The sequence below is a fragment of the Notothenia rossii genome, assembly GCF_949606895.1.
Source record: "Notothenia rossii genome assembly, chromosome: 2".
Taxonomy (NCBI): domain Eukaryota; kingdom Metazoa; phylum Chordata; class Actinopteri; order Perciformes; family Nototheniidae; genus Notothenia; species Notothenia rossii.
In genome coordinates this window covers 69,461,709-69,483,508 of record NC_136904.1, presented here as the reverse complement: position 1 = coordinate 69,483,508, position 21,800 = coordinate 69,461,709, and the positions used below count along the sequence as shown (strand labels likewise).

General features: G+C 41.3%; 1 protein-coding gene across 1 annotated transcript in view; it reads left to right on the top strand.

Moving 5' to 3' along the window:
- LOC307030136 (double-stranded RNA-specific editase 1-like) overlaps nt 1–21,286 on the top strand; it is a 392,337-nt gene extending 371,051 nt beyond the window's left edge. Inside the window, exons 2-4 of the mRNA XM_079666385.1 lie at nt 9,640–9,820; nt 16,641–16,819; nt 18,465–21,286. Of these exons, the coding sequence (XP_079522511.1) occupies nt 9,670–9,820; nt 16,641–16,819; nt 18,465–18,641 (507 nt within the window). The 5' untranslated portion in view covers nt 9,640–9,669 and the 3' untranslated portion in view covers nt 18,642–21,286. The remainder of the gene's footprint in view (nt 1–9,639; nt 9,821–16,640; nt 16,820–18,464) is intronic.
- The last annotated feature ends 514 nt before the right edge of the window (nt 21,287–21,800 follow it).

Sequence of the window (21,800 nt, the reverse complement as noted above, 5' to 3'; positions counted from 1 at the left end):
CCCAAATCTCTAAAAACGGGGCTGTGATGGATCTGATACAGACTGATACAGATTTGAAATATCTCTGACGTCAGAAACGAGGAGCTCCGCCTATATGGGCAACTCTCCACCTATCAGGAGGAGACAGCCATGGCCATTGCCATTCGAAAGCGCTGGAGACGCTGTAGTACATATGCCAGGCCTGTAGGTGGCGCTGTAGTCTGCCACAAAAGCAGCAAAGTAGACTTCTCACAGATTCAGCCCTTCCCGCCCCCCACAAAAAACAGGGCTAAAAAAGAGCAAATAGAGCGAAATGAGGCATGGCTAAAATGCATGATCTGTTTGGTATTTCGAAAAAAACCTTTGCAGATATGTTTTATATAGGTATGGCCCTACAATATATTATTCAAATATAGCATGATAGGTCCACTTTGAAGTAGATATGTCTCCGTCAGTCCAAAACCCAAAAATATATTTGAATTGTATTTTGCTCAACATAAAACAGACAAAATAAAAATAATGGATGGTTTAATTAGCCTTTACTGATATTTCTGCATGAAATATTACATAAACGATTATCAAAATCATTTTTCTTCTGATCAACTAATCATTGCAAAAGTACTCAATACTTAGAACTTTGTGTCCACATATAGTTTATGATACTCTTTTTATGTGTTTTATTTACTCATACTTCAATAAATTGCATTTGTATCCTCGCTCTGTCATTCCAAGTCTATCGTCTTTTCTTTCAGTAGAGTCAGGGGCAGCTACAGTGATGGATGCTCTGTCCCCGGGCATTGTTTCCTTGCAGATCATGGCGTCTTTAGTCTCTGTCCATGTTCAAGGCAACACTGTGCCTGGCTTGTGATGGACGATAAAACTTCTCCATAACTCTTCTCCAGAGCCCTTTTTTTCTTCCTCTCCTTCCGCCTCAGTCCGGGATGATTTTACCTCGCCTGAACGCAGGGAGTGATTGAAAGCTGAGGAACTATTTGATGAGGGAGATGTGGTCAGGGATGCGTTTTGCACTGTGTTGAAATCTTTAGCAGTGTCAGTGCTGCTGCTAGTGACTCCGATTGTGTGCGGTTTTCCGAAAGTGCTGGGATCCAAGTAAGTAGAGGGGAAATAAGTTAGATGCCAGAAATGTAATCATCTGGGGTTTTTCTGTTTCTCAAACTTGACTAGATAAAAAGAACAAACATGAAATATTTTATAGTTGCATCTATGCATATATTGCATTTTATTACACTACATGTCATTTAGCTGAGCCTTTTATCCAAAGCTTACACTTCAATTCCCTAGACATGATGACAGTAGCAATTTAGTGTTAAGGACGCTTCAATATCTTGACTGTAGGAAAAGGGATCAAATGATTAACCCTCTGATTGGTAGACACTCAAATATCCAAATAAGTGCATATAATAATATAATTAACAGAAAGTGCAGTAATTGCTGCAGCATAAGTAATGTTACAAGTTACAATATACAGGCATAGAGAATGAGTGGAGTAAGAAACAACATTACAAAAGTACTAATACAATATTTTAATAGTCCCTTAGTCCCTTTCAAAGAAAGTTAAAAAGTGTGTTCTCATAACAACAGAATATAGGTAATTCGCATAGAGAAGGAGCAAAAAACCTTTCATTTTGCTTTCAATAAGTCCAATAAACCCACCAGACACAAATTCAGAACAGTAAGAAAAATGCTGACACTTCGCTTCAAGTGAACCAAACCATTATAAGTGCTGTTCATTTCAAATAGACTTAAATCTGTGTCTAAAGTGCTAATTTTTACAAGTTTTTTCAGTGCAACACATTGTAAAGACAAAATATGTCCAAATGTAATTCTCAATGAAGTGATGATGATGCTTGGTCCTAGGACTTAACAGAAAATCCTTGTTTTGTCAGAACACATTCTAAAACACATTTCTCAATAATTATGTAAATGTTTTATATATATTTATAATCCTATCGCAATTACATTATAGTGGTGAAAATAATTGCATTAGCTAATTTCCTAAAAAAGCTGCAGCCTAGACAGAAACATTATGGTTTAGTTGAATGCTTGATTCTGATTGGTTGATTCAGAACACGTGACGCGTTGTTAATCCAGACCAAGCGGCAAACTCTGGGGAACAGTCGGGACGCCAATACGGAAGTGCCACACACTGCAGTTCATACATGGGCCGCTAGGGACTGACTGCAGAAAGGAGCAATTTCCATAGACCCCCATGTTAAAATGCCCAACTTTACAGCATAAAAAAACATGTTTCTACCTATGGATGCAATAAATATTATTATCGATATACCGTAATTTTCGGACTATAAGCCGCACCTGAATATAAGCCGCAGCAGCGGCATACCACTCTCGGTTCCACTTTTACTTTTGCGCGCTACCTGTCTCACTCTTTTCCGGCCTCCAGCTTTTCCTGCTGGAACCCGCCGCTTAAAGGTGGAGGTCCGCGGACCGGCCATAGAGCCCATAGAGTTAAAGGTGTTGGCCGTTAGCTGTAAAAATCCATAGATTAGCCGCACCGTTATATAAGCCGCAGCGTCGAAAAATAGGGAAAAAGGCGCGGTTTATAGTCCGAAAATTACGGTAGTTAGATTCCACCTTCATGATTATGAATCTGTGAGTGAATTGTTTTCTAACACAACCCTTTTATTTACATTAGGTCTTAAAGTTTTTCCATAAATTAGGGCGTGGTCACTTTGATGGACATGTACATGCCTCATTGTCAGCTAACAGCAACTTGTCCACTCTGCTAGACTACAACCATAGAGGCTACAACGTTAGTTAGTCATAGTACTGTACTTGACCCTTTAGCTTTGGCCGTGTTCATGGTGATTGTGCCTTTTAGGGAATATTGTTACCAATACCAGACAATTAAAATGTCGTGCTGTGCGCTTGAATGTACTAACAGAACTTCCAAGAAGTCTAAAATGATAATATTATACATGTTAACCCCGTTCGCAGGTGTTTGTGTGCTTGGTAGCTTAGCTTGTTACTTATTAGCCAGCTAAGGACTTAACCCTTTATACATACATATACATTTTAATTTATGATTCAGCCTTGGGTAAGACTTTTATAGTCTATGGCTATGACGCCCATAATGCTAAACGGGAGCAAATGTTAATAAGGGACCCAATTATCCCAGTGGTGGCCGCCGGAGCTAACGGAGCCGCAGGGGGCTAGCTCCAGCCGGCGTCCTGGAGCTAGCCCACTGCGGCTCCGTTAGGTCCGGGCAATGGAGTACGTCGTTATAACTGGAGATCAAGGAATGCAGAGAAACACAGAGTTGGTTCGCCTGCTGTAGTATTAGCTAAATAAATGATGTTGAACAAGGCTTATTAAGCTGAACATCGCCACAATTGTTCTGCTATGTATCGGTACTTATTTTCTTAAAGAGCAACTTGCAGGTTAGAGACACCAGTGAATAAATGTGTAGGAAAATGATGAATACACTAGATTTTCCCAAAGATATAGAGAAATATAAACTAGTGACATCTGGCGTTATTTTAGTAAGACATTTTCACTTCCGCATAAAAAAGCCTCCGCACGTGACCTCCCGCGTGTGACGTAACATGGGGGAAACAAGGGGGAGAGCGGCCGGTCTAACGTATGAATAAACATGAATCACAATGCTAGTTTTGACACAGAAGAGGTTGAAAATATATATTCGAATGCATATGATTAAAATTATGAGCCTGCTAGGCGTCCAAGAGACCAGGAGCAGCCAAGGATTAGAAAAAATAACGGCCATCGGAGAGAAATGGAGCTTTGGTGTGAGGAGAACCAGTGGAGAACAGAGCCGCTGTCCTGGTGAGTGACCGGCGTTAGCATGTTAGCTAACGTCAGTCACATCACAACATTGTAAAGTTAGCTATCATATATCAGGCTATAACTAAAGTAGTATTGATAATATAGTAACGTTACTGGCAGGACTGTTGATACTGATCCATAACAGAAACGAATGCGCAAGTATCAGCCGTATCTCGCGTTACCTAATTCAACTCCACACTACGGTGCTGACCGGAGGGGAGACGCGAGATATGGCTGATACTTGACGATCTGGCGGAGAAAGGTTGTGGAGCCTCCGTTGATATGCCGTTGTAAATGGCTTGATGGAAAGCAGGTGTGTAGTCGGGGAGGGTGCACAGCTGATTGCAGCAGGTGAGTGGAGGTTGAGCGGGGAGCCAGGAGTGACAGCCACCACGCCCCCACAAACAACACAGACAGGGGGAAACAAACAAACACAAAGGAGACGGCTGGAGCAGTACAGCCACCACAGCGTTACCTAATGCAACTCCACACTACGTCTTACGGTGCCGTGTACCGGAGGGGAGAGAGAGCAGCGAAGGGGGGAGAGAGAGAGAGAGAGAGAGGAGCGAAGGGGGGGGAGAGAGATGTAATACGGTTTCTTGATAAAGCTGTGGAGACGGAGTATGTGGTGCAGGGAGGTGGATGCACAACGCACCCAGGAACGAACGCTAGCTCCGGTCCTTTTCCCGTGAGGGAAACTGCGGACTCGATGCCCTGACAGGCTTGAGTTTGTGCAACCTGCACAAACACAAGCTCACTATGATTACAAATGGTGAAATGCAATGTAGAATTACCGAAAAAATACCAGCTCACTAAATCACAACCGCTCAAACCAACTACAAACTACTACCGCGGATTGGGCAGAGAACGAATCCGAGAAAGTTAACTCCTCCATGTGACGTAATATGACGCATTTGACGTATGACGTTAAAAAAAAGCAGTTTTTAGTAGCAGAGCTCAATTCCTGCCCTTATGTCTTGTAAAACATATAAAATCCTGCATTAACATTTTCAATTTAATTTTCAGGCAAGGTTAAGCATAAATGTAGTAAAAAAAAAAAAACCTGCAAGTTGCTCTTTAACGTGTGAATGACAAGTAGGGTTGCCAGAAACTGACCATGATCAAAATCGATTATTCGGCAGCCCTGGCGAATAATAATCGATTATTCGACCGACTGTAACGAATATTCGAATAATCGAATAATCACTGGCATCCCTAATGACAAGCATTAAGAATAACAAAATATAGCTAATTCTCTTGCAGATTGTCTCATTTGATTATGAATGTAACGTTTATATAGGGGAACTACACTGTTAGCAGTAACTTGGTATGCATCTATTTCATGTTAGCTTAGCTTCTTAGCCTGAGCTAGCTCTGTTTACTTCCAGTTCGGAGGCAGCAGGTCCTGCCTCGGCTCCGCCTCTTTGCCCTTATTTGGAGCAGGCGGGATTGTCAAGCCGTTAGTGGCCGACTCCGCCTACTAAGGGCTTCTCGGCAACTGCAGAATCCTATGGGTGACGTCCCGGACACTACGTCCATTTATATATACAGTCTATGATCCAGACAGACAGACCGCTGTCAAGGACTTCGCGTCGGGCTCCTGATCAGCCTGTCGGGTGTTCTTTTCCCCATAATGACCGCCTCGCTACACATTATCCCTTACATAAACATTGTCCATGGTGAAAATGTGTCCCTGTGTGTGTGTGCAACTGGACACCGGAAAATGATACAGAGAAAATCAACCGTTAACAGTTAAGATAAGGGATTATCTCTTCTCTTGTTATCACTGTGAGGAGCAGGCGTCCCACTCTCTGCCCTCCTGTGACACAGCTGTTATTCAGGAAGGAAATCTGCTGCCCACCTGCACCTGTCCCAGTGTGAGCGATTGTTAGCCGCGGGGCTGGTATTTCATACAGCTAGAGAATGGCACTCGTTGACCGGGCCCATAACGTCCCCCTCCTTACACAACGCTTTCTCCCCTCTCATTTTCCTTTGATTACATGCCCAGCCCCACGGCTACTTCCAGAACAAGCATCTCTCTGCCCTTAGTGCTATTAGAGTGAGCTCATTATCCAGCATTATGGGTTATTTCTCCGTGTTTGCCCTGTTCCTGTCTGTTGTTATATCTTTAACAGCTGATTATTTTTACTTGCTCTGACCCCGCGTGTGTGTACTGTGTGTGTGTTTAGATTCACAGAGCATGATCTTGGATAAGATAAGAACAAAGGAACACAGATGTTTGACGGGAATGAAATTGAATGCCTCCGAAAACATAACTCAAAATGTGTGTGTGTGCTTGTTTGAGGGACTTTTTACATACTGTGTGTGTGTGTGTGTGTGTGTGTGTGTGTGTGTGTGTGTGTGTGTGTGTGTGTGTGTGTGTGTGTGTGTGTGTGTGTGTGTGTGTGTGTGTGTGTGTGTGTGTGTGTGTGTGTGTGTGTGTGTGTGTGTGTGTGTGTGTGTGTGTGTGTGTGACACATTGGAGGTCCCCATGAGGGGAATCATTAATTTTAGGGTGAAGACTTGGTAAGGTTAAGGATTAGGGTTAGGCATGTGTTGATTATGGTTAAGGTTAGGATTAGTCTCCAGGAAATGCATGTAAGTCAATGTAATGTCCCCTGAAGTGTGTGTGTGTGTGTGTGTGTGTGTGTGTGTGTGTGTGTGTGTGTGTGTGTGTGTGTGTGTGTGTGTGTGTGTGTGTGTGTGTGTGTGTGTGTGTGTGTGTGTGTGTGTGTGTGTGTGTGTGTGTGTGTGTGTGTGTGTGTGTGTGTGTGTGTGTGTGTGTGTGTGTGTGTGTGTGTGTGTGTGTGTGTGTGTGTGTGTGTGTAATATTATGAAGCTGTTTGACTGTGCTTTACCGCTCGTAGCTATGAATTCCGAGATTTCATTTTGCCCTCCCTCATTTTCTCCCACAATATCACACACACACACACACACACACACACACACACACACACACACACACACACACACACACACACACACACACACACACACACACACACACACAAAGACAGAGAATGTTGCTTATGGAGGCAATTGTATCTCTGAGTAGCCTGGGGTCTTATGCTTGCATATTTCCCATTGTTCCAGGTCCATGTTGGTAATTTCACACACGCTCAGTTTGCCTGAAGTGAAAGAGAGTGACAACAACTCATCATCACAATGTCTTGTTTTGGTGAATTTCAAGGCAGCCTCAGGATGAGGGCTTATTTCTCTTAATTTTAACAGACGGAAAATACAGATCTCACTTTAACTTTGTAATTTGTTTGTATAAATATTTGTATCATATTTGTTTTATTTCATTCTTAAAGGGGCCCTATTATGCCAATTTTCCAGTTCATATTTGTATTTATTGTCTCTACTGTGACATGTCTCCATGCTTTAATGTTCAAAAAGGTCTTTATTTTTCTCATACTGTCTGTGCTGCAGCACCTCTATTCACCCTCTGTCTGAAACCAACACACCGCGGCTGTGATTGGTCAACGGCTTAGAGGTGCCGGAAAGGTCCCGTCTCTTAGCATATCACGTACAATGTGTTGGAGTGCTAGCCAATAGTTGCGTGAGTGTTAGATAGTGATGTTATTATGTTCCAGAAGTAAACAAAGGAGTCCAATGGATGCGTTTCAGACAGGGGGGGAGTGTGTGGGGGAAACACCCCCTCTTAAGGGAACTTTGGGATTAGCCTTTGCTGACCATTTAATGGGAAAACGCCAAAAAGCATAATAGGGCCACTTTAAATGGACCAACTGCCAAATACCCAAAACCCAATAACCCCAAAATGAATACTACATTCTTATGAACTAACATCTAGTGTTACCCATGTAGCTGTAGCTGCATATCGATTGTTCTTCCATGCGTTTGAGTTTTTTTGTTGTCCAAAAAATATTAGAAAGACATAATTAAGTCACGCTATTGTGCTGGGCCAAAATAAATCCCCCATACATGATCCAATTGCCATTAATGTGTACTAATACACCAAATTAATTAAAATAGTCCCTAATAAATGCATTTATTCCTTTATGAGTAACATTCTCCAAGCTGCAGTTGTGTGTTGTAAGTGAATCTTTTGACTGTTGTTTTATTTTTTTTGTAATAGTCCATCTATGTATGACTAAGAAGAGGTACATTCACTTTACCCTTAAAGGAATACTTGCCCTACAAAATGATCATTTGTAAACTATGACTTCAACCAGTGTTACCTTGAGTGCTTGAAGGCCATTAAGTTTTTCTCTCACGCCTCTCTGAATGAAGAATAAAAAACAGAGAAAAATCTTGACGAATTTAAATTGGGGAAGCATTCACCAACAGCAAAACTATATCAATACCTGTAGGCATTGTGCCTATGAAGGCATGGGAGAAGTGTTCTTCAGGAGTTCAAGGTAACACAGGGTGAGTTATTGACATACGAATGATCATTTCGGGGGGGAAGTATTCCTATAAGTCTTTCATTTCTATGTAGCTCACTTCTTGTTTGCTCCCTCTCTCTGTGTGATGCTTCATGGAGCATGTCAAGGGGGAAATGACTGTGGAGAGATGGCTAATGACACAGCGTAGAAATACACAGAAGTCTGTAGAAAATGAAATTGGATACCTCGGAGTGTACACAGCTGTAGGATTATGGGTGATTGTGTGTGCTGGATTGCATTGGCTGGTTATGTACTAATATATATTTTCTTGTGTGGCTGTGCATTTGTGCACGTACCACACTATTATACTGTACAGTGTTTCTTTCTATATTCAACATCCAAACTTTTTAAATGCTGAAGAAACTTTCTCTCCTTTTCATGTTGTCACCAGTCTCCAGGCACTTCATTGGTTGATTACACACATTTCTACAAGTCATGATGACGCATATTTTTATGGTTCGACAATAAGGAGTTTCTAATAACTGATAGAAGGAAAATGGAGAAAACGTTGGTAGAAAATATGATGTTTGAGCTCACACATGCATTGTGTTTATGTTATCAAACTCTTTTTGCTGATATTGGAAGCGTATTGGTCTGCTATGTGAGGATACGATCTAAATTGCAATATGGACTAGCCTATATCGTATTGGAGGAAGCACAAATCAATTAAAAAGTGTCCCTAATGATTTGTATGAAATAAAAAAAATGCAATGAAAAACAGATGCAAGTTATAACTGAGTATGACCATAAAGTTATATATAATAACATTTAAAGAAAGTAGACAAATTATATTTTACAGGCTTAACAAAACATTTTATTTGGTACAGATCCTCTTAAAAAATCACACCATAATAAATTAAATATACTGTATATTTCAATGATACGGAGAATTATGATGCAAGAAATGATGAATCCCTGATATTGTGAATCATATCGTGATTTCGTCAGTCGCATTTTTTCCAAATCGTTTAAAATGATTGCTATGTTGTGAGATGTTCAATTTGTTTGAATGGAACCAAGGTATTTTGTTGACTTTTTCCAAATGTTAGAAGTGAACCTGCCATCACATGATCAATGGTGAAACGGCTCCCACTGACGCTGTGTCTCTAAAGAGAAAGCGTTGCCGCCCGATTAGGCCAAAAACCCTATCCTCGGCTTTGCATACGACTCAAAATGGCCGATGAGTTCTGCGCTCAAGTTCAAATGTTTTACAACTTTTACCTCCATTGCGAATGACCATTTGAAGTGTGACCAATCAGATAACAACTGTATGAAGCAGTGCAAGCTACCAGAGGGGAACAAAACTAACTTTCTGTTTTCCTCGCAACGCTTCCTCGTGTTGAGTTTTTAAATAAAATGTCTTCATAATCACCAGAAGGGCAGCATATTTCCAGCCAATTATCTTACATGTTTGTTTTCCCTCTGCAGGTGGAACGTGGTGGGCATCCAGGGCTCTTTGATGAGCTACTTCACAGAGCCGATCTACTTCTCTAGCATCATCCTTGGCAGCCTTTACCACGCTGACCACCTCTCCAGAGCCATGTACCAGCGCATCGCAGATATCGAGGACCTGCCGCAGCAGTTCAACCTCAACAGGCCTCTGCTCAGTGGTGAGGGCCTGCTTTCATTTGGCAGAACAAGAAAAATCTGATTTCTGCTAAAGTGATTAAGCGAAACAAGACCTCAGGCTGAGGCAAAGCACAAACATATTGTGATGTTTTGAGGAGATCTCCTTGTTAGTGTTTGCTGATCAAAGACCCGCTGTTTAAATATCAAAGAGTGAGACGTTAATGTTAGGCCGTAAACACATTTATCCTCCTCACCGGTCATTTCTCTGCAGGAAGACAAGTTTTGCTTTCCTCCACTGTTTGATCTGAGCTGACATTTACCTAGTTCCTGTGGAATTTAAATAGATTCATCATTTGGTGTGAATTTTTCTGTATTGGCTTAATCTTTTAATAAGGCCAAATAGAGAAAAGCTCCCTCAGTTTATTTTGTTGTTTTTTTTGTTTCCATTTTTAGAAAAAGCAATCAGTCTTTGCCTACTGATTTTGTAAAACAATAGTATTTAACATTTTCATGAAGGCTCTTTTTCCGTACATCACATTTGTTTATCACATCTCATTTAGTGGGAATGCTGATACAGCATTCCAACTACTTGTTCTTCTACGCGCAAATTCTTTGTTCTTATTCCGCCGGGTTATTTTGCTCCTCTTCTTCTCCCACATTCCACATCGCAGAAACTCCATTCAAACATCAAAACGTTCAGCTTGATCGGGAATCAATGGCTATTACTATTCTCATTCATAACTTTCATATTTCCAGAGATATATCCCATAATTCATCAAATTTTTTACATGGAAGTCAATGGAGAAACTTTTCAGACTTGAAAGATCTTCATGCGACTTCAACGGCTAACTGCTCCTTCATACTTTCACTCAGAAACCTCATTCTAACTTAAACATGTTACACATCTTTCTGACATTATTCGTGTTACACAACTTTTAAATCTGATTCATACTTTTAGAAATATTAAACATTGTTCAGACCTTGGTAAAGAGGCCTTCTTCAGATTTTAACATTAGTGTGTATTGCGCAGCTCGTTAAGGCTAGAGTGCGTGATGTCACAGCTAGAGTGGAGGAGAGCTGGAAAGTCCCAAACCCTACACTACTTGGACATCATTTTTCAAATTAAACAAAATGTCTCTTGAGGGCATGAAGTGACAAAAACTTTCAACATGTCTCCATTAAAGAGCCTGTGACACGAGTTTCCCCCAGGATCCAAACCCATCAATTTGAGTAAATATTGTCCCCTTGAAAACCGTTACTGAACTGATTTTGGATATTTGTACTTTGATAACCATTAATCTGCCCTTCAATGTCAACCATTTTCTGGATCTTCTCTGGGATTCTTCAAGTCCCGCCAAATGATGTGTGACGTCATTGCGGGCACAGCGCTCCAGCTGCACCGTTCAGGATCCCAGCATCTGCATGTAAACGCACGATGGCACACACAGCAGTAAGCTCAGACAGCGATGACAGTTTAATTTTGAACGTGTCTGAGAGCTCATATGAGGCTGAAGGATCGGTTTATGTTGTATCTGATAGAAGTTTAGGAATTAGGTGCGTCAATATGGGCGATCATACGGTCATGTAGCCAGTGGTGGACTGGGACTAAAAATCATCCCGGGACTCTCGACCGGCCCACTTCGGTACCGCTAGTAAATTGTCAACGGGGGGAGTGGGGGATGTGCTAGTGACTTATCCGACCGGCCCACTTCGGTACCGGCCCATCGGGATTCGTCCCATACGGTTTTCTCATAACTTCATTGAACAGGCTCCAAACAGCCCAAAACTTCAGAGGTTTGGTAACAATGCAGCCATCAACACATCTAAGCGTATTATGGGGTTTCATCAAATACCGTTGCCATGGCGACAGATCCTTCGCCATCAAGTTATTTAAAACATTTGCAGTTCAAATATTCTGCTGCCTTTCCAAGCCTTTTTACTTTCTTTAATTCTCTTATCACACATTCAAGCCCCCAGTGTTCATGTATAATTTCAATCTAAATTCTTCAATTTCTTCTTACACATTACATTTCAGCATAGCTGTTCAGCGTCAGCTTTTCAGCATAAAGCATTCCCACTAGCAATTTCTTCGGGAATTGCATTCTCTAGTTAAGTCATGTTGTCCTCTTTCTTTTGTCTAATTTGAAGAGAAATCCTCTTAAACTCTCTCCGACTTTTTTCCCCTCATTTTCATATAAAATATTACCATTTAAAAAAACTTAACACTTGTTGCAAACATTGACATCAACCAAGAAAATTCCACAATTTTAACTGACTTAATTTAAATTGAAAATCTCTGCAAAGCATCTAAATATGCAATGTTATGGCTGAAAATATGTATGATGCTTTATCGTCTATTTAATTCTAAATGGGACCACAATTAGGGGTGACCTAAAACTAGAGATTTTGAACATACAGGAAAACATTTACTGAGTTAATAAATCAAATAAAACAGAGGGTAATTTTCTCAGACTTCTATACAATCAGACCATTAGAAATAAAGCCGTTTTTTTCCGATGCTTGATCCTGTTACAAATCATACACTAAGCAGCCCATAGCAAACAAGAAGTTATCCTTTTTACTTCCTTGAAAAGGTTGATTGAGTAAAAGCATATTTTCGCAACTGTACCGTATTCATGAGGGATTTTTAAAGTCAGTTACTCATTGGACAATACACCATTGGGGGAGCAAGACCAGAGGCGCGGGAAGGTATTTTGAGTGGGGGTGCTGAGGTGCTGGACTCCAGTGAACACTATTACGGGCACTATAGAGAACGCACAAAAGCGCGAGCACCAGGGGCGCTACAGTGGAATGTTCTACTGCATTACTCCCCACACGCAAACACACAGTACACCCGCGACTGTTACAATGAAGGCTCAATAATCAGTTCACGGCATATAGGCAGGGGTAAAGTGCTATTTCTTACGAGTGGGGAGCAGACCTCACCTCCTGTAGGGGGGTCCGGGGGGATGCTCCCCACTTTGAGAGCAACATTAAGAGATCTATGGATACATCTCTCAACATCCATATGAAACTGTAATCAGATTTTCTTTTTCTTTATGGATATTTTACAAATCACTCCCCTTTCAAACTGTATTCTTGTTTTACTGCCATAGTATTTCATAACTGTGTTTCCTTTATTCTCTTGTTTTTTTTATAATGATAATGATCCTATGAAATGAAGGTGTGCCACGGAAATAATCTTTTGAATAATTTGTGACCAAACCGTTTGAGACCCACTGAGATAACTTAGACTAAAGTTAACTATCTAAACACTCAGAGAGTCCTTTAGCTCACCTGAGTCTATCAGTCTGACAGGAGAGGACTTTCCTCCAGCTTGTTGTGGAACAAACAGCTCCTTATGTCTGTTAGTGCAGCTAGCTAACAAGATTCTAACAACATGGTCCCTGTTGGCACTGGTCTCTCTCTCTCTCTCTCTCTCACACTAAATGCGCTATTTCCACACACACACACAGAGCCGAGCTTGAATGACACAAGCACACTTTTATTTCCATGCAACTCTCTGATTGGTCTGGTGTCTTGCCTCTGTTGCATTCACTGAACACGGAAAATTACAGTCCTGCCGTCCTCTCTAGTGTCATGATGAGGGTCACGTAAAGCACGGTTAATGTATTATATTATTGAGGTAGAATTGTCCGGGGCTACAGAAAAAACATTCGGGGCAGGCCAGGCGACGCCACTGGCGAGCACACACACTACAAAGATGTAAAATATTATTTTACCAAAAATGTGGAATTTATTGGCTACATATTACACAGATTATGCACAGCGGGAGCAGCAATAACCGTCAAATAATAATTCAGACAGGGGCGCTCCGCACCACCTGCCTGCCGCTAGGGGGTGCTGCAGTGCCCTCATCACCCCCCTCCCCGCGCACATGAGCAAGAGTTACGGAAATAACAAATAGGAATAAACAAAACCTAATCCATGACAACAACAGATCAAAACGTTTAAAAAAATGCAATATCAATTTTCAAAATCATACCAAGTGGAGTGAGGCCTGGGTCTTATTTGTTGAATATCTTAGAACATGACCGTGAGCCATCCAATCACAGGGCCTCAAGCTATATACAGCCCCCTCCCCCTCCCTGGTCGCTCTCTAAATGTCGGGTAAAGGAGATAATCGGTGGGGGGGTGGTTATTAACCTTTTCCGCTTTAGAGAGTTTTTAGCAGTGAAGGGCTATGGCGTTAGTGCGCTGAGGATTTCATCCCCTTTAAATCATCTTCTGCCACAAGGGCTGCCAAATGGAACCAAAGAGCTTAATACAAACACACACACACACATACACACACACATACACATACACACACACAAAGCAGCACACCGGAATTTATGGCATCCATATATCTCCCATTTACGCTTCAGATACAGTGGAGGCTGATCCCCAGTAGTGTGCTGGAGGAAAGCAGGCTCTGACCTCATAGTCCCCAGGGTGGATGGTATTTTTTGTTTCCACTCAGTAGCACAACAAAAAGAAACGCAAGGAAAAAAGAGTTGCTGTTATAGCTGTGGGAGTCATTTGAAGGAACGGGTTGCCAGGTATGGTACCTCATCCATTGTTTAATACATCCATGCAGGGGGGCAGCAGGAGGTTAAGTTGCTGAGGGTCTCTCACAGAAGCTTTGGAGGATGGAGAGAGAAAATAATTATATTATCGCAGTGCCTTTCCGCTTGAGGGCTTGAAGACATTTTATGTTTTGAGGAGCTTAATACAGTGTTGGGGAATGGTTCTTAGAATGTGCTGCTGCAACAGGAAAATATTCAATTTGGTATTCCAGTCTGGTATATCATATCGCTGCTGTCCTATGAAATCCTCCAAAGTGTCAATTTTTCATGAGTGAAGAAACCTTATTTTCTTCCTGTCTGGCAAAGCATTGTTCTGGATTTATTATTAAAATTATTCGAGGATATATAATAGATCATGGGTTTTTTCGAAGTGGGATGCAGGCCAAGGGAATGTGTTATCAGAATAGATCAGATAGAATAGCTTCAATGTGTGTGCATTTTTAGAGATAGTTCTGAGATACAGTTGTATTTGGGGAATATGACTATTTCCCCCACTTTTCTATCAGCCGAAACCAATAAATTATAAGTTATTAGGGATGTAACGATATACCGAATATCGCGGTATCGCGATAAATAAACTTCCCAATACCGTCGTGAGACTGACAAAATCTACCGCGATTAAAAAAATAAATAATTTTAAGCACTTTTTTTTTTTTTAACCTTTATTTAACCAGGTGTTCCCATTGAGATCATCGATCTCTTTTTCAAGAGAGACCTGTCTAACATGGCAGCAAGTAGGTTACAACATGAAAATAAAACAACAGATAACACAAAAGGACATCGTATTTACAGGGCTACATTTACACACCTACTGTAGAGACATTGACAAGTATCAACCATATATTTATATCTCGCCCTGTCAATAAGCCTGGCGTTAGACTTTTTCGCCGTCCGTCATTTCGACAGACAGGATCGTAAAATATCCGTCATAATCCCTTATTACCCGTCGGGTCTGAAAAGTTCACGATAGAGCATGCTCGTGAACTGTCAACGGGGGGGGGGGGGGGGGGGCGGTGTTATGCCCTGTGTGCATGCACCTCGCGGGACGCGCACAGCGTAAAGCAAGACCTCCCAGACATGTATTGATCTGTACGGCAAAGTACGGTTTGGAAACTATATCATTTCCTTTTGGAGGGCATGCATAACACGGCATAACACCAGAGCCTGGCTGCGGGGAAACGTTGGCGCTGTTCCAAGTTTGTTCTAATCTGTCAAAATGACAGACTGCTTTCAGATTTTTCCGTCATTGTTAAATAAAATATTCGGTTAACGCGACCACTGGGGTCCCAGCAACATCAGTACCAAGCGAGAGAGTTTTTTCCGGAGCAGGGGATATTGTAAATGCCCAAACATCCCAGCTTATAAATACCTGGAAATGTGGACATTCTCATATTCCTAAAAACCTGTCTGATGATGCTGAGTGAGTGACTAGTGAGTTTGAGTTGAGTTACTTGAAAAACTAAAGTGAAACTTGATTTATTTTATTGCAGGGTCTGATTATTAAATGTCCTTGTTTATTTGTGAGATGCAGTGGCATAAAGAAAATGCTTACTTTGTTTGGTAGTACTAGTAGGTACAAAAACACTGGTTTTCTTGTTCCAGTCTGTTACTGTCACTTTGTTTTTGACACTTTAAAATACTGCTATCCTACAAAAATGCTGTAAAAAATTCGATTAATTATGTAATAAAAAAACATTTTCCGAGTAAAAAAATGTTTTAATGAAAAACAAAATGTCTGAATTTTTTTTTTCTTCCCTTTATTATTCAATATCGTACCGTGAGTTTTTGGTATCGTTACGTCCCTATAAGTTATATATTAAAAGTTATGTTTCTGGTATAGTCTGAATGTATGTGCATTAGCTTTGTCTATGGGATAAAATAACATTATCATGATCCTATAGTAAAACCTAAATTGAGGGAAACTAAGCAAGTATAGTAAGATGAGAGTAAGCATTTGCTGCTCGCAGTCTCAGAGTTTGCTGATTCTTCATCTAATTCAGTCTAAAAGGGACCTTCATTTACAAAATAAACATCATGCTGTGTTGGAGAAGACTTGAAACGAGCAATTGAGACGATAATGATTGAAAACTGAGGGGAATAATCAAGTGAGATCAAGGGAAATTTTCTCATAGACCTTTTTTGCATCCAGACGCTTGCCTAAAGGGATGCTCGCAGTCTAACAGTTTGAAAACCCCTGCTTAAACATGGTTTTCTTTGGATAGCAAGCCCGGTGAGCTGCTCAGTCTTTGACCCTCTTTGTTTTTGATTCCAGGTATAAGTAATGCAGAGGCCAGGCAACCAGGCAAGGCACCCAACTTCAGCGTGAACTGGACGGTGGGTGACCAGACGATGGAGGTGATCAACGCGACCACAGGCAAGGACGACATGGGCCGCGCTTCACGTCTCTGCAAGCATGCGCTATACAGCCGGTGGATGCGCCTGCACTCCAAGGTAAAAGTACTGTTCTCTAAAATATACAGTTTTTAAGCATTTCATTCCATATCATGAAACTGTTTTATACCTTGCCATATTCATCTGTAGTTCTGGCTGGTTTTGCTTTGGTCACATTTCTCTGATTCATCACCTGGTCAGGTTTTATTGAATCAATCATATGTTTGTTTAACAAGCATATGTGCAAGTGTTACTGTGTGATTGGGTTGTAAACCTATAAGAAGTAAATGATATCACAACTACTCAGAGATGGAGTACTCGAGTCCTGGACTCTGACTCGAGTCGGACTCGAGTGCTGATTTTCGGGACTCGTGACTCGACTCGGACTCGCACACTGATTGACGCGACTCTGACTTGGACTCGTGAATTCTCGCGCACGATGACTTGGACTCGGACTCGTGAATTATCGCGTACGCTAACTTGGACCCGGACTCGTGAATTTTTCCCCCCACAATGACTCGGACTCGACTCGTACATTGACGCTCCGACTTGGACTCGGACTCGAGCACATTTTTTCTGGAGTCTGATGTCCTCCATCCTGGCGTGTGCACCTGCGAGGCGAGTTCACATACTGGGCTATCCCAGTCTAAAGATGTCTAGAGACACACCCCGCATCGTGCTGTATGCTTTCACACATTCTGCTTCCACATTGGAAAAGAGCTGCGCAAAATGCTCGTTATGTGGAAACAATATTGAAGAGAAGGCTCGGTAGCACATTACTCTAAGGATCGAGTTCTTACATATAGGCTGTCTTGAACACTATCATCAGAGTAACGTGATCTAATCAATAAATAAAGATTCAGCCAATAACACGAAAGCACATGGCTACTTAACATGCAGAATGGTCATTTTGCATGCCAAGTAGCCATGTGCTTTCTGGGGCTAAATCTTTATCAGTAAACCGATTTAACTGTTAAAAGTTCCTTCAAAATATGAGTCCCGATCTTATTACTATCAAAATAAAAGTGCAAAACGAAAACTTTACAATTTAACATTTCAAAACATATATCCACGAAGATTAATACATGAAGACTTGTGACTCAGACTTGACTCGGACTTGACTTGGACTCTTCTTAGGCGACTTGGACTTGGACTCGGACTCGAAGAGTGGTGACTCAAGAGTGACTTGGACTCGTGAATTGGTGACGTGACTACAACACTGCAACTACTTCACCCATTGGTTTATTGTCTACAGTTCTGAAGCCTAGAGTTGAGTCGCCATCTTGTTTTTTTGGTACCAGGAGTGACAAGAGAGAGTTCTAAGTACAACTGAATACATTTTTAGGCAACTGAAATAACTATTAACTTTAATGAACTGAAAAGGGTTGAAGTTCTAAGACAAACACAAAGACAACACCATGTGATAGCTTCCTGTTATTCAAAAGTAAGCATGTTGCTTTATCATCAAATTACTTACTATGAAAATCCTGCTATATTGAAGAATACATAAAACTAGCAATCGAGACAATAAAATCATTAGGAAAATGTTCACTGAGGTGATAAATCGAGTAAAAAGTAGGATAATTTTTCCATAGACTTCTATACATTAGACTTTGTTGCGGTTTAGGGCCAGTTGCAAACCTGACCTTGATGTACTTTTTAAAACTCATCAAGATCTTCACCTCTGTTCCTCTCTTTCTTCCAGCTCTCCTCCGTCTTGTGGGCGAAGATGCTGAGGCCCATCTCATACCATGATGCCAAGCAGGCAGCAACAGAGTACCACTCTGCAAAGTTGGCGCTCATCAAGGCCTTCCACAAGTCGGGCCTGGGGGCCTGGGTTAAAAAGCCCATCGAGCAAGACCAGTTCGGCCTGAGCTCCTGAGGGAGTCAAGGGACCAACGGATTCCTAAACCCTCCACTCCCCCCCACCCCCCCGGCCTGAAAGCAAGAGAGCCCCCCTGATACCAACCAGAGACACTTACCTCCGTCCCATGTGTCGGCACAAACGTGCACTTTGTAATCGTGGAAATAAACGTGCGTAGTTTCACAAACCATCCATCGCTCATTATTCTCATTCCTCAGAGGATCTCGGCCTCACCATGTCTTTTCTCATAATATTGTTTGTTGTCCTTTTTCTTAATTTGATTTCTAACGGATGGTTCCAGCTCCTTGTTTTTAAAACTGGAAATTATGTTTTTATGTAGTTAATGTGGAAGTTGAAATTATGCAGTTTTGTCTACTTTTTGCAGTGTAGCCAGTTCAGGGTAGCCTAGGAAAACGGGATCTTTTCTTAACTAAAAGACCAACGTGTATGGACCACGGGAAAAAACGCGCTAAAATGAATGACAAACTTTAATTTAAGGATGCATAAAATCTTCAGGATGTAAATGTAGTGCTGAAAAGAAAGAGAGCATAGTTATATAACGTTTAATGTGTGTTATTTGCTTCCGTTCCTTTAGATGGTGTTCTTAGACCCTGTATTAAACATTTTCCAAAATATTGTGACCCCTGATTGATTCACTGACTGGAACACACAGGCTAGCAGTTTAGCACTCTTTTTTTTTTATGCCTTTTTTGTCTTGCAGAATTTGTGCATAAGTTATTTTCTGTCACACTCATCTCATACTTGAACAGTGGTGGGGGTCTCCACTCCTCCCCTTGCCTGGGTCTTTGGGACGAGCTTTGGGAGGCGCTGCACGTTGTATTTTTTCCATGATCTAAGCCATGGCTTTGCATGGGAACTGAACTGGGAGGCCTACGGAGCAGAAACCCCCGCTGCGGAGAGCCCTTGCGCCCCAGCTGTGAATGATTTCTGAATGAATGCCAGCATCTTCCTCCACAGGCAGCTTTGAATCTCTATCGTCTCTATTTTCTAGATTTTCTGTGATTGTTTGTCTGTTTTCGGAAGGGCGGGGACCTTTTTGGTTTTTGTTTCTTAAAATTGGGCATTTGAGGATTGGGGATGATACTGCAGTGAAAAGCAGACCTTGTGGCAGGGTAGGTAAACTCTTAAAAGATTATCTTTGTGCTGTAGTGCCACATACGGGACGCCACATTATACCAGTCTGTAGTGAAAGGCTGAAATGCAAACATGTGTCAGGATTGGAGAGATTATGCTTCTATTTGCTCGATTTACAACCAAATGTGTCACAGGGTGATGTCATTCTTCTCTTCTACATCTACGGGACGGGAGCACGTTAGTAGTTCAAAGAAGACCTTCGCCCTGAGTGCATAAATGTATTTTAAACTATGTGGACATACTTACCAAGTAACTGCGGTCAATTCCTATTCCCAGCTGTAGGAAATGTATGTATGTACGTTTGTGCAATCTACAGTATGTGTGACGTCTTCAAGCATACTCTGTGGAATGAATCTTCACCAAAGATGATGTCTATTTGTGTTTCCTGCCCCTCCTTTCTTTTTTTTAAATCACTGTTTTTGTATATCTGCTGAAAAATGTACCTTTTGCGAGAAAAACTGTGTATAACATTCTATATTTTGGGGGGAAAAGAAATTGCCCGGCTTCTTTAGTGCATCTGTCGCGTGTATAGTGTGACCTGCGATCATTATTGCTGCAGTGTAGTAATCTCTGTATATAAGGAGCAACACAAATGGTTCCCTGTACAATCAGCTCATCCTGAAAAAAAATGACCCTGTTGCTGCGGGGGGGTTGTGAAGTTGTTAAAAGTATTCGTGTTTGTGTGTGTCACCGGGCACCGTAACAGCATGGCACTAACACTGCCGGGGTTAACAGGCTTCATCCCCATTGTAGCCACCGGAAAAAAAAATATATGCACTGTAAGGTGTCTCAGCTACAAGTGGCATCCACAAGCTGGCACGTGTGATGTCATAAGTGTTTTTTACTTGGATTTCAGTCAGTATTAGGAAAGCAGGAAGTAGAAAAAACTGGATTGTAGATCCCTCCCCTTTTAGGACATATAGTCCCAAACCAAAGTCACAAGCAATACTCCTGATGTCTCCTTTAATGTCACCGTATTACAAACAGGAGTTTCCCCTTTTCCCATTCACTTTTTCTTTCTCCCTCCACTCCCCCAAAGACTGCCTGCTTTTAGATTCTTCTTCTTTTTTTTTACTGCACTAAAAGATGTCAAATGATGATGTCATGATAAAAACCCATCCCCGTTTCCGGATTATGGATGGCAACTATCACACAACGAAAACTGCTTCTGCTTAATAACCCCTTTGTGAATCCCCGATGATAGTCTGTGCCCCCCCCCTCTTTGGCCCTGCAGCTGCGTCTGTAGTTTTTTTTTTTTCTTATTTGGTGGTGACTCCGGAGTGATCGGTGTTTGTCCGCTCAGTGTTTCCTGAAGTCGCCGCTCTCCAGTTGTCCGCTGTGTGAAAAAGTCCACCAACAAGAAAAACCCACGACCTTGCATGTTACCGACACTGAAGCTGCACCTAGCATGATGACAAACTTTTAAAGGACTCCAGTAGGAAAAAAAAACGTAAAAATAGATATATAAAATGAACAAAAAACAATAAAAGAGTTCTTAGTTTACTTTTGCACGTGGTTTGGATTTTTTCTTATCGAGTGTGTGTCTCAACATTGTTAAGAATGGAGAAAAAACATTTACTGAATGCTTTCTGATTAATTCGCTTCTTTTTTTGCAGCCTCAACTTAATGCCTTAGGGGTGCTTACACAAACCTTTAATGTAGATACATATTTGTATGAGCGTCATCAGGATAGAGTAAATGCGTCCTTTTGCTTTGATATGAAGACGTCGATGTGTGTATTCTGATACTTAACTCAAGTACAAGCACCTGTACAAGAATTAGCTAAATGTACTTGGAAATTCTGTTGGATATGGCTGAAGTAGAGCTAGTTTGAATTGATTTTAACCAAGTGCTTTCTAACATTAGGGTCAGGCTCCATCCACAAGATTAATTTTAAAGGAAGGGGATAATTAATGTTGCAGAGAACAGGATATACTCTTTATTCCTTTCTTTAACAAACATTGAAAAAAGTGTTTCATTAAAAGGTAATGCAAGTAGAAAAATAGCATAAACAGCGATTCC